The sequence below is a fragment of the Varroa destructor genome, unplaced genomic scaffold (assembly GCF_002443255.2).
Source record: "Varroa destructor unplaced genomic scaffold, Vdes_3.0 BEIS01000004.1, whole genome shotgun sequence".
NCBI classification, from domain to species: Eukaryota; Metazoa; Arthropoda; class Arachnida; order Mesostigmata; family Varroidae; genus Varroa; species Varroa destructor.
The window spans coordinates 31,228,731-31,245,121 of NW_019211457.1; the positions used below are offsets into that span (position 1 = coordinate 31,228,731).

Consider the following 16,391-nt stretch of genomic DNA (forward strand, 5'->3'; position numbering starts at 1 on the left):
CCTCAAAGTTGATGAAGAAAAAGCAGAACAATGCGGGAACACGTCTTCATAATCGTATTGGCTCAACGTGTTGTGCAGCTTGAAGCACAACGTACTGAGACTACGCACCATACGCAAAAAAAATATGTCTAAGTTATCGAATGATACTCATAAAACTTCAGTCCGAGCATTCTGTAGAATAACTATGTCGACAATGTCCAAATAATCAACGCGTACAAGTTTAAGCCGATATATCGGTCGTTCTGAGGAAATATATGCCACATTTGATTAGTTCAATAGCAAAAAATATCCCATTTATATCCTCACTTATAAATGACGTAATGTTATCGTTGAATAACGTTGAATGACTATCGTTGAACGTAACAGAAACATTCTATTTTTTTTTACGGAGAAACACATGTTTTAGTTCGCCAGCTTCTGACCCCTTTCGTATTTCCCGGATATATTCTGTTGGCATTTGGTAATTGGTAAGCGTCCTACTAGTAATAAACGACTACGTAAAGCTGACAGTTTGGAGAAATATTGTTTGTTTCAAACAATAAATATAAACCTGATATTCATCGAAGAATCTGTGGTTGGGCAATTCTTAGCGCACAGGGTTGTAATAGATCATGTTTTATGTATGTAATCGATCGCGCTATTACGGTCGACACTGCATGCAGGTAATCATATCATCACACACACATACACATTTGAATTTAACAGTCATTTTCATTTACCGCTACTATTCACTAAGGTGTAACGTTCATGGTCTTTTTCGGACAGTTAACCCTGAAGACGGAACTCGAGGGAGGCCGACAGTTGTTTTGTCGAAGCTTTAGCCTGCGCCGACATTACGCCATCAGGGACATGGTGCCGGATAGACGCAGAAGTGTTTCAAAAAAATAATTCACACAGTGGAGGTTCTTATTCTTGATTCTGTGTAAAGGGGCACTGCACGGAAACCATCCTATTCAAATACCTTTGTGAGAAAAGTAACATAATTGTACCACCATACTGTCCCGTTTTTGTTTGCCAATAGTGCATCAGTTATGCGATTCACAACAAACAACGAGGAGCTAGAATAGTGCTTTGCAGGATACTTCAATGTACGAAGTACCCTGATTCTACTTCAGCATTAGATGTTGACAAACAAGAGATCACTTGGTGTGCGCATGCGATATTAAGGCGACAGATGGTTTTTACAGGACGTTTCTATCCTATTCGTTTACCTGCTGCTGCATCTGTGAGGTTGACTGAGTAACACTACGAAAATTCCATAAATAGGGTTATAAATTTGGTCCCTAAACTTATCCAAGGTTCAGCTAAGTCATGTTCTAAGATGCCTCGATATCGTCAATGTAAAGATAGTCTTTAGGCAATGTGAGCTGTGCTAATGTCACTGGCAGAGGTGAAGTGTGTGAAAATTTTACCACAATCTCATCCCAAATAAATATTTGCATGTTGAAAACGAATGCTTTTAAACAATTGAATTTCCAGTGGTGACATGGACAGACAACAGCCCTGCCCTCCATGAGCTATTTGTATCTTTCAAAAAATATATATGTGCAGATTTAAAAATGGTTTTTCACTAAAAATTGATGTCTCCTTTACTTCTTCTAGAAAAAATTTCAGATTGTTTTTAAATTGTTTGTTACAGATTGTTTAAAGAAAAAAAATCTACTTCGTACAAATACATTCAATTTGCAGTGGTCCGATATGAAGTATCAATGCCGGTTGCCAAAAATGTATTAGTATTCTTAGGTAGGAGTTCCGTTGAGTACGAAATTGTGTTTATGGAAATGATTATTTGGGTTTCAAAGAAAGCATACCCGTCTTTGATGTTGCCTGTAGGAAGAGGATTTATGTCTGCGACACCCTTCAACAACCCATCAGCGTAGATAGTTTTACAACAGTAATCGAACTGAATTAATCTGCCTAGACGTCGGAATAATTAATATGGAGAACAATTTCTGTTGTTCAAATAAGATGCGTTGTATGAATTATATATTTGATTACATTTATATACAGACATAAACATGTTAGCTTTTCAAAGATTCAAGATGTAAATTGTGTATATCTTCAACATGTCAGTATTCCTGAATCCCACACCCTTAGATGTAGCAAAAAATGCGAACATACACAAAATTACATTATTTCCCAGTTTACATTAGGACGTGGCGCGCTTTTTGTCGGAGGGGGGTAAACTCTGAAACGTGTCCATAAACACCTCTACTGGGCTCAATGGTCAACCCGTGTTGTTCATCAATAAAGAGCCCAATGTCGCATATACTAGAGGCACTATGTTAAAAACCGCTAGCTTACTTCGTAAGTCCTGCTTAGATTTCAAGGCTATAACTCGTTCGACATAACAAAAAATTATATGTTCTCCAAAGATTGGCAACACCGTGAGTTGTGGATAGCATGGACAATGAAATGCGTAGACGATAACATCACAAATCACTGATACTACATAATATAGACGGCTTTTATATAATGTACTATCAATGATCTTTCACTGAAGACTGAAACATGTCGCTACTAGCACAATGAAGGAGCGACTAAGGATTATGTATAGCTAAATAGCGGAAAATCACTAATTTCGACTAGTTAATTTGCGGAAAAAATAAATAAAGTACGTTCTAGACAAGCCAGGTGCAGTAATGCGAGCTATTACCTGGAGACTTTTAGTTTGATATACAGGTCTTTAGCTAGTAAACTTAAAGAACAGTAATTTAAAGAAGCCAGAAGCTAAAGAAGCTACAATTTACGTGCTAAGAGGTTTACAAGTAAGTAAATAAGGAGTATAGATCATGACGGTTACTACTTTGACTACTAGGGGCTTCTTCCGGTTTCATTAATAAAGAAAAAATTCCAATTTTTTTGTGCACTTTGTAAAATCGGCTCGGATTTTTCGACATGGTATTAAAAATATGCGATCATAATCACATAAGCTCTTTAACCATCAGAAAGATCCTAAAATCATAATTATAAAACTGGCTTATTATCTGTAATGATTTGATAAATCTATAGACGACCGTGTCAAATCAAAGCCTTAAGTTAGAAAGGTAAAGAAGATTTAAAGCATTAATTTAAAAAAAAAAAAGCCTGTTACTATGCTACGTAGATACCAAACTATATTAACGCGACTGCCATTTATATTTCAGGGGTCACTGAATGTTGTATATGTGCTCACTTCTGACCATCTGAAAACGGCTACATTATAAATATATTCTAATATTACTAAATTTATCCAGAGAACGATCGAAATATCTTGAAGTCTATCTCATCGACTCCTTTCAGAGATCAGCACCTTTATAGAACCTCCTTCGCATACGCACTACATTTTTTATTGATCCACATCGTGCATATAGTGCATGGCAAGTCTGAACGACGATGATGATTGTTATCGAGTAGTTAGTAAACCTTTTCTTTCTATAATTTCAAAGAAACAAATAAGGGAATGCCATCAAATGTGACGTGAACGCTAAAACCTCAAGCCCATCAAATGAATTATTCATAGTCATGCACACGTATGCCAATGCCTGTTTTGAGAGGATACTCGAGTCGTCCATTATGATCAAGTCCTTAAGATCTTTTTTGATGCGATCGGTATCCGACGCTTAATTCTCCGAAATTTGGATATCAGTCAGCTTTCCAGCTGTCAGCGAAGCGCTGAAGTTTACGAACACAACATGGCTTCTCACAGCGTCCCCAGCCACTAGCGTTACGCAAGCAATCAGTGCCACACGGCGCCAAGTTCAAATCCCGCTTCAGACGTTCTTATTATTCAGACGTATTATTCAGACGTTCCAAGAACATTCTTGGGACGGTAGCCTTCGAGATGATAGACTGCACGTTAAGGATCGCACCCTCTTTACTAGAATGATCCTATTATTGTTTGAAGATAAACGCGATACTGCGTCTCTCTGTTGGTATAAATTCGCGCGCCATCTGGAACTGAGAGCCATATCATTTTCTCTGTTTGTTATACGTCCAGTAACTTGACAACAGTAGCGAATTCAATGGGTTATACGAATCCACATGGCCAGTACAGAATAACCTGGGCTACCTCTATATGCGATATTTACTCATAACCTAAAAGAAATATGTCGACTCTGACAAGCCGCGTTCAAGGGTAAATTATTGTGCTTATTGAAAAGAAAAAGCCAACGTATTTCTTTCGATTTTTTGGCCTCTTATGTATGTTTAGTCGTAACGGAGTGCTAGTTATAACAGTGACAATAACAGGCATTCGTACTAGTATTCTTGGAAAGAGAGCTTTTGGGATTAAATATAATACCGTTGACAGTCTAACTAAATAAACGAGTGGTCGCTATTGGATGCCATTCTTTGAAGATGGCTATGTCGCCCGTTGAGGAGGAGAGGATTACCAAAGTAGAACTCGACATAGACACGTCATGATAAGAGAAAAAAACTAGATAATTCTAATAATTCATATCGTTGACTTATTATTGAGTATCGTCTATAATGTCCTAAGGAGACACGCAAACAGGATATAAAAAAATTAGCAAATGGAATTACATCATATAAGAGAATAAAACCCCATTACTGCGTCGTCAACATTTGCGTACTCTGTGCTTATGCTAGTGAACGCGCTGGGGGCCAAAACGATTTTTGGTACGTGATTTTTTTTAATCTATGTTGGTACGGCTGTCGCAGGGATCATAACTGGTTATAACGAGCACCTGCCAAGTCTCGTGCATAAAACAACGCTTAAATAGCAGTGGCGGATGCAGTAACCGTTGCAACAAACAACACGTTTCGTACATTTCTTCAGGTGTAAGGGGCACAGGCATCGTGGGTCAAATCTCACTTATCGGACAGATCGGATAGCCAACAACCGATGAAAAGAAACATAGCATACAGAATTTCGCGTTGGGGTTGACACCCCGCTACGTAAATCTGCTCTTCGCAGGGTTCTGTGGGAAGCCGAAACGGACCAGTTATGTCGTCGGTCGGCCCCCTTCTAGTTGACACATGTGATAACACCTTATGGGTAAGATCCGTGGTGATTCAGTATACAGAGAGTAGATGCTGACAGTCAACGGTGGCAAAAAGAATTCACATTCTAATGCTATTCAACACTTTTCACGAACTTCAATAACCATAATTAGATGGCTTTGCTTATAGTGGATAATGGCGCCTGCATGATTGCTACACTTTACAACAAGGTCTGAATCTCGCTCTGAATCATCGAGCTGCTTTAGCAAAGCTTTGTTGATTACAACAAGCTTAATAGCCAACTTTATCAATAATCACCCCTTAGTAGATCTCAACAGTATTAGGTTGAAAAAAGCTTCTGTTGTTTGTTAGCCACTTTAATTCATGGCAACTTTCGTGAACAAGTGAACGCGTCTTATTCAGAGTAATGTTATTTGCTTTTTACGATCTTCGCCTATCTTCTCAGCAGTTGAGGCGAAGAGAAAGGGCTCCATTGTTGGAAGCGATCAATTCGTGAACTCATTTGACGCCTCTGTTCTGAAGTGAGTGCCTTCATGGCTTCGTTGCATTTACCAAGACAAGTGATAGCCTTATGGAGCGATACCTGGATTGTACGCCAGGTGGCTCAGAATTTATCTTTGAAGGTCCGTTAGCAGCTACTGAGTAACCAAAGCAGTAAGCGGTGTATTGTTGTAGTTATTATCTCGAAATACTAATTTACATTGCCCTTTGCCAGTAGTGCTTTTTTCGTCACGTTCATAACCTAGACTGTCATATTAATTTACGCGACGGTTTTCTATAACTTCTTCCAGAGCTTTAAATAGCTCATAGTGCAACACTTTTCTCGTCTCACGATATGCAGAGGTGCAGCTTTTTGTGGTAGTTCTTCGTTGAGTCGAATTAGAGGGGTTCAGGGTCTGACCATTCTGGTTTGTATTTGGAGTTGTTCAAGAAGATCAGTCTTTAATTGCCGTTCTTAAACAGAAGTTACGTTCTTTGCTGTCGTGAAAGCAACGAAAAACATATTTTCGGACTGTTTTTTGTCACCTTCACCGAGTTAATAGAACTGCACTTTTGTCCGGCCTTTCGTAATGTATTTATACTGTTGATAATATTCATCTGGGTATCTATGTCCCAGCAGTGCAGCTCGGGTCGACTGCGCCGTATTTTGCTCAAAGGATACCTGAAGCTTGCCGTCACCTGCTTTTCGAAATCGTCTAGAGTCTTGTTTGTTATTTAGGTTGAAATCTTCAATCCTAAAACGGTTAAACCAGAACTGACGAGTGGTAACACTTACTGCACGCTCTCCTTCAGCTTCGAAAACAGTTCTCCTCGTTCTTGATAGCAGTTTTACCAACACAACAATAGTGGAAAAAAATAATGGCGGATATGTATACTGGGTGCATACAATCACCACTTCTAACGGTAGCAGCCGACCGACAACAACTGAAAGGAACCACGCCCCCTGGAATGTTTCAGCTAAAGACAATGAGCCGACCCGCCACTTATGCCATTTGTAGACTTGAACGGGAGCTTTTTTTAACCTAATCGTAATAATAATAATAATAATATAATATAGTAAGGATTTCTCTAGCATTTCTCCAGTTAGAAACTTTCGAAATATTTTATTTGCCGTCATATATACAATGTAAGGAAATGTTTTTATTTTTATTTATGAACCTTTTGTTTATTTCAGCCCTTTGTGTTGTTGCACTTGAAGTGAAGCAGCTAAAGTCTACTAAATTTCCCACTGGTATTTCCCCTCGCACTATCAGTATATATCCCCCGTTATTATGCATACTTTTAAAATATCTGCTCACATTATAAAACACAAAAAAAACTACTTGGTTTCCAGAGATAATTAGGGAACGGATAAAATTGAATGATTTTTAAACTTGGTATATGTTTACATCAGGTCTCTAGCTACTTAGTGCCGTAAATAAATTGAATCTCATCAGAGAATAATGTATTTAGAAACATAAGTACTGTTTAACGTTAAAGAGTGAGTTCCTAACGAATCTAATCCAGGACAAACGCAAACACGTGCAATGCGCTTCAGGATCAGCTTGTGCCGCACGAAAAAATCAAACGACAGTTTCAAAATTGCGTCTTATTACCACATGTTAAAATAAACGCACCATAGTGGGCCGTATGGAAGACTCAATCATATTATTTTACATAGGGTTATATATATATACTTTTTATAAATACTAATGCGCGCCTGCAGTCACACAACTACTGTAGGAAATGTCCTATGGGGATCCTACAGAAAATATGCGAATTATCCCTTTTGCGAAACATTGTTCTTTGTTTGCTTTCACGCACACTGAACTTTAACACTTATGCGTGATATCTGCAAAAGTGTTACATTATCATTGCTAGCTTTGTTTCTACCTATCTATACTGAATAAAAAGACATCGTGGCTTTAAACTTAGTATGTAGGTCAGCTCGATTCGGTTATTAACGCTTATTGTCTATATATATATATATATATATATATCAATAAACTTGACTGCATAGGCAAAATGTTCTAATTCAACTTTGATACAGTTCCTACAAATTCGAAAAGTTTCGTATCAAGTTAGAAGGGCATATTTGGCCGTCTTTTGTGTCGAAGTATCAGAAGAGGAATAGCATCAACCTCTGATATTTTAAACGACTCATAACTGCTATATAATAATGTTTCAAAATGCTGTAGGATTTTGACCAAGTACCGAAAATCGCTTACAGTGGCCAGCCCCTTTTCAAAACACTCTCGTCGGCGTCTACAGAAAACATCTGGCTGAAGTGATTCGGGATCAAGGAAGAACTTCGAGCTTAGATTTTCCGTGTGCACTAAACCAATAATATCAAATCCGTTTGGAGTAAAATATCCGCTGAACGTTGCCGGTTCTGAAGTCTTGTGTAGTGCATGAGATATTGATGGATGACGTGTTCTTAAGCGTTATCATATCTGCGCTTTTTTTTTTATAAAGGTTTTGCACTCTCTACTAGCTGTTGAATAAACGAGTGCTTGAAAAATATTTAAACTATAATATGTATTCATTGTGTCAGTGTAAATATGTTTCGATTTTTTCGCGTAATTATGTTATTTTCTTAAGTGAACTGCGCACAGAAACACGAGTGCCTGTAGCAAACGCACCTAAGGGAAGGCCGCATGCTTCTAAAGAACTTGATAATCTCATAGCGTTCATGTTATTACTTTAGGAATACATACAAGTGTCACAGGCTAACAACGTTAACGTCACCGACCATCACAGTGTACGCGATTTTTTTTTAAATATACACAGATGAAAGATATGATAAATATATATAGGGCTAAACGGTAGATTGCCTAAAGCTCTCACTCTTTTGGCCGAAGAAAATATCATTTAAGACATGGGTGTTTAAGCGTTATCAGTTGCCTTACTGTAACTCTGAGCAGTCCGTGGCGTTGGGACGTTAACCATCGTTATAAACACTTTGTCGTACATTCACATTTAAATACACTCTTTATAGCAAGCGAACAATTGCCCAGAGTGAAAGGCACAGACTAATAGGCAGATGGCATATCTCTGAAGGAGACCACACCACAGCTGTTCGATAGTCAAACTTCAGTTGACTATCCAACACATGATTAAAAAATAATTTTTTTTTTTTTTTGCATAATATGTTTATTAAAACACTATGGTTGCGAAAAAGCCCGTAGCATGACCTGTAGAGTGTAAGGCTCACGATAGAAACCGTTGCTATGTGTGTATTGTACACTGAGAGTGAAAATGCGCCTAGCTTCGGTCCGAAAATTTCGAAAAATCGAAAATTTCCGGCATGGTTACGTTCATTGATAGTCCCAAAAACCGTACAAGATTGTCATGTTCCCCGATAACAAACATTAAACAAACATAATATATAGCTATGAAGACGCACCGTAATGATATAGCCATATACTTAAATCACAATCGTCGTAAACACGCCGTCTTGCACCTGTACGCTTCTATCAATGAGACCCCTACCGTTCCTACACTTGCTACACGCTGGCACGCTGAAAATTAGTCCTTACGTTTGGGGAATATCATCGCTGAATGATTCCAGTCTCAATGTCGTGAAACTGGCAGGACCATCTACATTTGTATTTCGCTATCATCCCACACGTAAAAAGCGTTGATTTTTTCTCTAAATGTCAGCCCGCTTCAGTATTAGTTAGTAGAGTTTCCATCTCTAATGGCACTATCATCGCACGCAGTCCTACTTCTCTCTCCTCCTAACGTCTCCTTAAATCGCATTATTATATTATATTACATATTTATTATATCATTATGTTAATTTTTATTCGTTGACACAGGCAATACACGCAGCAGTATTGAGTCGTTTGGGTTTACAGTCGAGAAAAAAGAAAAGGAGCTCCTGACATCACGACAAAGCTTTCGTTATCAAAATTACGTCAAACATAATAAACCTAGAGTCTCCCATATTCGTTCAGATACATTCAATCTGTAAAATCCTATCATAGTTAAAGAGGGCTATTTGAAAGGTGCGTTTATGCGTATAAATAGAGAAAATTAAGTGTGCTTTACGCTAACAACCGCCGCTTCATCGTCTAGCAAGAGATTCCCTAGCTAACCTAAGATCCGAACTTGAAGCCGGTTTAGCGCTTAATTTCGCTTACGGTTTAGGATGGGCATATCGAAATGAAATTCGAAAAATTCTCCCATAGGCCTGGAATCGGATAGCGCATAGGGATCAAATTGAGATCGTGGACGATTGCCCAAATAGTTCCAATCGAATAAATGTACACATTTAATCAAGATTAAGTTATTTATGCACACATTTTGCTCATTCATTTAATGATCAGTGACCCACTGGCTGAAAATATTATGGCAGGACTCGCGTGGGCATAAGTGTTAATATCCACTAACATAAATCGGTCGCTACGATGCAGTTGCCTGTGCAGTCCGCGTCCGATATGTTCCTCGTCGATGGCACTACAGTTCCTGTCAATTCATACGGTCAATGACGTTCTTCTTCCTTTATGATATTGAATTTCATAGAGGAAGCATATAATATCGGCTGAATAGACCATATCCTGGTGAAGCTTTGATGACGCCAACACGTTGACGTCAGAGCGTTCGATCAACAAGATGCAACTTGCTGTTTCAGGTAAAATCCGTTTAGCTTTAGAATGTGCATTTCATGCATTACAATGCAGTCTGGGATTTGTTTCTGCAGTAACGTTTCCCGATGGTACCGGGCGTGAAGGGCAACATATTTATTATATAGTCCGGGATCTCGAAGGCTCGTAAATCAACCACTGCGTTGAAAAATGCTACAGCTTAGTAGTTCCGTCATAAAATACATTTTATTCATTGCTATAGTGGCCTATTGTGTGTATTTCCGTATACTTTTTGTAATGGTTTCGTGCTAAAGAGACTAATTTACCAACGAGCGTAAAAAGAAAAAACAAGCGTCCGTGTTTAATAGATAGAAGTTCTCGTGAGTTTTAAACAAAGGTGTAAGTGAATCCCAAACTGGATGTTCCGTTGCTGGAAGTGATAGTTTGATCATGTATATATTTCTTTGTTTGTCGTCACTGAAATTTTGTGTGGCTATGCAGTGCTAGGCTTTACTCGATTAAGATCATTTTTTCACACAATATTTTTGAAAATCAATTTTTGTGTGCATTTTTAAATTCGATGTTGTTACATTGTCACAATGATCCATCCATAAAGGCAACAGATAGTCACTTTACACACATGCAAATATGACATCTACTAACAGTGGCAATAATGCTGCTTTTTGATTATTGTTTTAGGTAGATTCACTTCTGCTCACAAGTTCTGTTGGTCTTCCTCGATCCTCATAAAAGGTTATGTTTTTACGGTATTACCTTTGTCTAGCACCATGTAACTACATTTTTCGGCTATATCCTCACAACTCATTGTCCCCACGATGTTAGACTCTAGCAAAAAAAACTGGCTGAAGCTGTACTAATTGATAGATAATGTTTTAAGGAGAAAGAAACCCAGAAGCCTACTAGGTCTGCTGAACGCAATGGAATGAGTTCACTCTCTTTCTCTCCTGGCAGGAGTTGATCCTGATGCTTCGTCAAGCATGGCTTTCCGGTCGTCTGCGTCAGCGAACAGCTTATTTATTCTTCTACTTTTTTAGAGGGGAGCTGTTTTAGCGGGTAACCAACTTGGGCCACACAGGCCGCAGAGCTAGAGACCCACACAACCTATCCAGATACGTATGTAATTACCAATTATCATGTCTCATCATGTGCAAATATGAGCAGATGTGAAACATGAATAGACCCGAAACTAGAAAATCGGATCTATATAATGCATGCTTCTTTTAAATACACAAAGTAATGCATTGACACCCATATTGTAATGGAAACAACGCATTGTTCCAGTTTCTAGGAAATTACAGCTTAAGAATAGGTTTATACTATATTTTAAAAGTTAACTCGCTTAATAAACTGTGGAAACAAGGGGTACATGGCAATTTAGATTTGAAGGCATACGTAAACAAACTTTATGCCAGGAGCCAACCTCCAACAATACTTTAGGGCAATATGAGACGTGATACTTATATAGCTATACATTGAAATTTGAAGTAGCTCTTGGGCCATGTAGTTGAAACTGCAGGACAGAGGAAAATTAATTCGTACACGTAAGGCAAAGCGAACTTACGCTAGGAAGTTTTGCCGTTCTTTCTGGCAACCTTGAAAGTGTTTTTGTGCTGTTTGTTTAACCGTATTTTGATTAATACCTGAGATTCCATTTTCAACAACAAAATATAACTTAATTCACTTAGAGCACGTACTTCAATCTAAATAAGGTGCCTTTGCGTGCTTCCTTGAGCTTGAGGGAAGTACGCTAAGTTTTGCAATGGATATTTTTTCTTCTGTTTCGGTTAACCGTATTTTCAATTGATCCATGTACTTATATGAATTTTTTTAGGGTAGACAAATAAAGGTTTACGAGTGTATTCTTTGCATTCTGAATCCGTTAAGAATGGATTAGGATCGCTATTTTTATTTTCCCTGTAAAACTTTTTCTTTTCATCTACCTTCTAATAATAATGGTTCGTATAGTATTTCCTTGTTTCGTTTCTTCTACTCTTTGGAAATGTACAAAGGAAATTTGAGTAGACTGCTTGTTAGGCTGCTGGGACAACCTTTATACTCAAGACCTGTGTCTAATTTGACGAGTTCGTTGTTTCTGGGCGGAAGATAAAAAAAAATCCCTAGACATCGCGCCATATCATCCTAACCTTGAACCTTGCCTTCGGTCCCAAAAAGTAAGCCGAGAGGAACCGATCACTGATTAAGTGTAAACTACAAAGCTGGTGTTGTCCACTTTCTAGTATTTCTTGCTGGTTAAACTTACCTTCCACGCAAAAGATACCCGCTCTGATTTGAACTAATCTCATATAAAGAAGCATTAATAAACTGTAACAAAAAGTCTTGTTAAAACTATATGAAACACGACTTTCATTTGCCGTCCAGGCTTAAGCAAGCACCAAGTTCCCTGTTCGATGATTTTAAAGGGCCAAAAAATAAACAGCCTCTATTGGATGTTGTTGACAAACGTTTCTCTCATCAAGATATCATATAGAACGATCACGATATCGTAGCTAATGACTTTAATGAGTTGACTTAAACAAAAAAAATGATGGTTTTTCCAATCTTCAATAACTAGCGTAATTAGAAATCTAGCAATCTCTGAGTTTGTATTAGTCGACCTTTTACTAAAATCTCGCCAATATTACATTAGAAATTACACACAGGTTGTTCTGATCGGTTACTTGTCGGAAGTTTTCATTTTAGCTTAGTAATGCCAAATTGCAGTAACTTTTCCTATAGTTCATTGTTTGTTTTGTAGCAACGGTCACATTTCAATTCCTTCTCTGTCCTTTATGCACAATTCATTCACTCGAAGAACGTTCTTCCCCAACTTCTTAGTACTGGGACAGGCTTTTATGGGTCAACGTTAAAGAGCAGCACCCTTTCCAATGCATTGATTAGCTGTGCTCGCGTTGCCAAACCCAGGAAACCTAGCAACAGCATACTTACGCTTCTTTGATATAACTTTGAACTTCACTAATCATTCTCCTTTACCTTCTACTGATTTGATTGCTTTGGCAAATCGTCATCGATGTGAAACACAGGGGAATATTCACCCAAGAAAACGTGTACACGTCGAGAAATTACTCAAAATGTTTATACGCTGCCTTTTGCACTCCTCTGCTTGTCTCATTTTGCCCCACCCAGTCTATTGTTTCAACGACCTGTGGTACTTATAATCCAGGACAAAGCCGGGAAACTTTTTCAGCAAATTAACATAAGCAGCCATCAAATTCATCAGACATTAGCAATCGATTTCCGTCCCCGCACCGAGCTTAACTCTATTTACAGTCTAAACAAAAGATTTACCCCAGCAGACGACGGAAAAGAAGCGCTGGATAAACGCAGCTGTAAAGATCATCACCGCACGCCATGAACAGAGGCGCTTAGGAAGAAAGACCGTGTGCAACGTTTCTAACGCGAGTCGCTTTCACTTGGAGAATAGTCTGGAAGAAACACGAAGTAAAGGAGAACAAGGGAAACAAAAAGTAAAGATCGTGCGAATACCACTGCAGGTCCTGTATACACTATATATATATATATATATATATATATATAACAGTGTAACTAAAACGACATTTTAGTGTGAATATGCTGTGGCTAGTAGAGTACTCCGAGGACCTGGCGCCGCTGGTCAGCACCACTTGCTACAGACGCAAAAAGTTGGTGAATAGGACGGGAAAAGATCGCGGCGTTCGGTGGACGCTAGAAAAGAAAGATCGTAAATGAAAGGAAAGCCCGCGGCTTGAGTCTGGTCAGTGCTTACCGACTGAGCCACCCGAGTCTACCGGAGACTTGCCAGAGGCTTTCAAATGAGCAAAGAGCTGTTTTTACTCAGGCTTCCGGCAGGCGGCATCGTGTCAGTACCCGTAATAGTCAGTGTCTCTTGTGGTTCAACCAATGGACTCTTTCTTTTTGCTCTATTGGGAAGGAGGCGTGGCGCTGTCGTGTTTCCTTGCTGCACCTAAGACGAATCGAGTTCTACCATTTGTTGTCCCGTTTTTGACATCACAGCGCTATGAATTCTCCATAGACGAACACTGAGTAAATAAACAAATGCTACTGATTCGTGATACTGTAATACGCAAGTCGGTCCAGTTCTTGGTAGAAGAACGTGGTCCATAGTTGGTCCTGCTGACCCGTTTGTCAGGTAGACTGCGTGAAAAGTTTTTATTGATTGTAATTCTGTTTGATTTAAAAACATAAATTACGTGACATGAACTGTGCGCAAGTTACTATCCTTCTCACCAACGAATGAGTTGACGTTCAAAAAATTTTAGCTTGAGGAAAGAGACTTCGCAAAAAATTTTTACGTGCCTATTACTTATGATAGTTACCGTATAACCTGGTAGGTGTCCCAATTGTCTATTTTTACCTAGAGAAATGGGCTGTTGGCCCCTGTTAAATATACTTAAATGTAATTGCGTTGGACTAATTTTCGACGCAAGCTGAACCAAAACTGTTTGGCAAATCTGAAACGATTTACAGCCATTTTTCCTATAGTTAATGACGGAGCTGCAATGCCTGATCTTGCGAATGCTTTATATATCTTCAATGTATTATGTGTTTATGTAGCTATATCGTTAGTAATGCTAATATGAATTTGCGAAAATGAATCACTTACGCGTGGATAAGCTACGAGAATAAACCATGGTGTTCTTCGTTCAACGATCGGCACTCAATGTTACTTGTAGAAAGGGGCAGCACCCCCGAAATTTTACTTTCAGAAACTTCACGTCCGATCTCCAATGACTCAGCCTAACGCCCTGACGCCTAACGCTATTGACAACCATCAGCAATAAAGAAAAAGGTAAATTACACACGATTGGTTTGATAACCATTTTCTATCATTGTTTCGTATTAACCGTTCATAACTTTTCTACTATTTGTCCAGCCGATATTGTACTGCTTACTTGGCACTCTTCAAAGCAACCGGGCCCTTCCCAACACATTATGTTCCTTGGAACCATTCGCATAGCTAAAAATACTTGAAGATTCTGAGGTAACTCATACCGGCTATGGGAATAAACTCAGTTGTACGCTGACACAGTGACCTGTATTGAAGTGTTCGTCTATGTATCAGTGTGTTTGTGTATTACCTAACCTGTTTACCCGTTTCTATCGCTTGAGGGGTCTTCGATAAATATAGTACTGGCTGTATATATATAGTATAGGCTGCCAATCATTCTCGGACTTCGCTGTGCTCAACGACAAATTGAATCCATCGACGAATGAAGTCGAACGGACGGTGGTTCCGACATATTTAATAAAGTCGTTCGCACATCAACAAGAGCATCAATAGCAACTGTAGTGATATGTGCGGTGCGGAACATATCTTGTTGACACGCTCAATGAGTGGTGCGCGAAACGCAAGGTCGATCAACGCCTAGCGTATCGTAAGGGCCACTGATAAAAGCTATCGCCGTAAGACACGTTAAGCCATCATCGGTCGTGGCGTGTTATAGATCAGCTGCCGGCTGGCGGCCGCAGCGTCTTTGAGCCGTAATCGAGCGCACCCTGAGGCTCCTCTTTCTTCTCTTTCCATTCAGTGGTGAGGGGTAAAAGAAGTGGTTGTTAAGAACGGCAACGTTGGTGCCGCTAACAACGGCTGCAGCGGTGACGGTAACTGAAATAGGGGAGTCTTCAGCTGCCTACATCTGCCGGATTTTGGATTAAGAACGTCATGCCAGCCACAGGAGACACTTCGACGTTGGCTGTCACTACGCTTGCTGTTGGTAAGTGGCGAAAACTAGTAAGGAGTATGTGGCCTTAAGTATATGGCATGTTCGACTGTTGAGAATATATGGGTCCATTATATGTATCCACACAAAGCTTCATTAGAAGAGAGCACTTTTCGAGTTAGATATTCAAAGGTATATCGTTGCTAAGCGCAACAGATAGCTTGTGTTTGAACCATAATAAGCTGTTTAGAAATCGGAGAAAATATAAACATATATACCAACCAACTATGAAAGCTGCCGATATTTACCTAAGTGCCTATTGAAATTCGTGCGTGTAAACACTTGCTTGAAGATATTGCTGAAAGAGCCATAATTTGCCAGTTGGATAACAATGGCTGAAGTGACTTTTGACCGGCAGTGTTTCTAAGTAGAACGCACCCTATATAATAATTTGCGTCGACGTGTGCTCCAGTTTAAGGCTCTCTAATGGCCTAATCGAATCGGTCAGCTGAACTGAGCCCTAGTCTTTCACATAGGCTACGTTCAACTATAATTGCTTTTAAGTACTTTGGTAAAATGTAACATAATCGCAGCCTTTTGCTGGATGGTTAACTGCATCAGAGTCTTTGTCTTTGTTTGTCATTGTTGCTGTCGATAT

At 39.1% G+C, this 16,391-nt stretch overlaps 1 protein-coding gene across 8 annotated transcripts in view; it reads left to right on the forward strand.

The window, feature by feature from the left end:
• Positions 1–13,470: 13,470 nt before the first annotated feature.
• LOC111248549 (uncharacterized) overlaps positions 13,471–16,391 on the forward strand; it is a 35,669-nt gene continuing 32,748 nt past the window's right edge. For 5 of the 8 annotated variants that reach the window (XR_015325852.1, XR_015325856.1, XR_015325854.1 and 2 more), the window contains exons 1-2: positions 13,471–14,862; positions 15,602–15,787. Coding sequence is in view for 2 of the 8 variants with exons in the window: in XM_022801010.2 (XP_022656745.1) it covers positions 15,736–15,787 (52 nt within the window). In the remaining 6 variants the exon portion in view is untranslated. Of the gene's footprint in view, positions 14,863–15,601; positions 15,788–16,391 lie in introns of those variants that run through there. The other 3 variants (XM_022801010.2, XM_022801011.2, XM_022801018.2) reach the window with 3 other exon arrangements.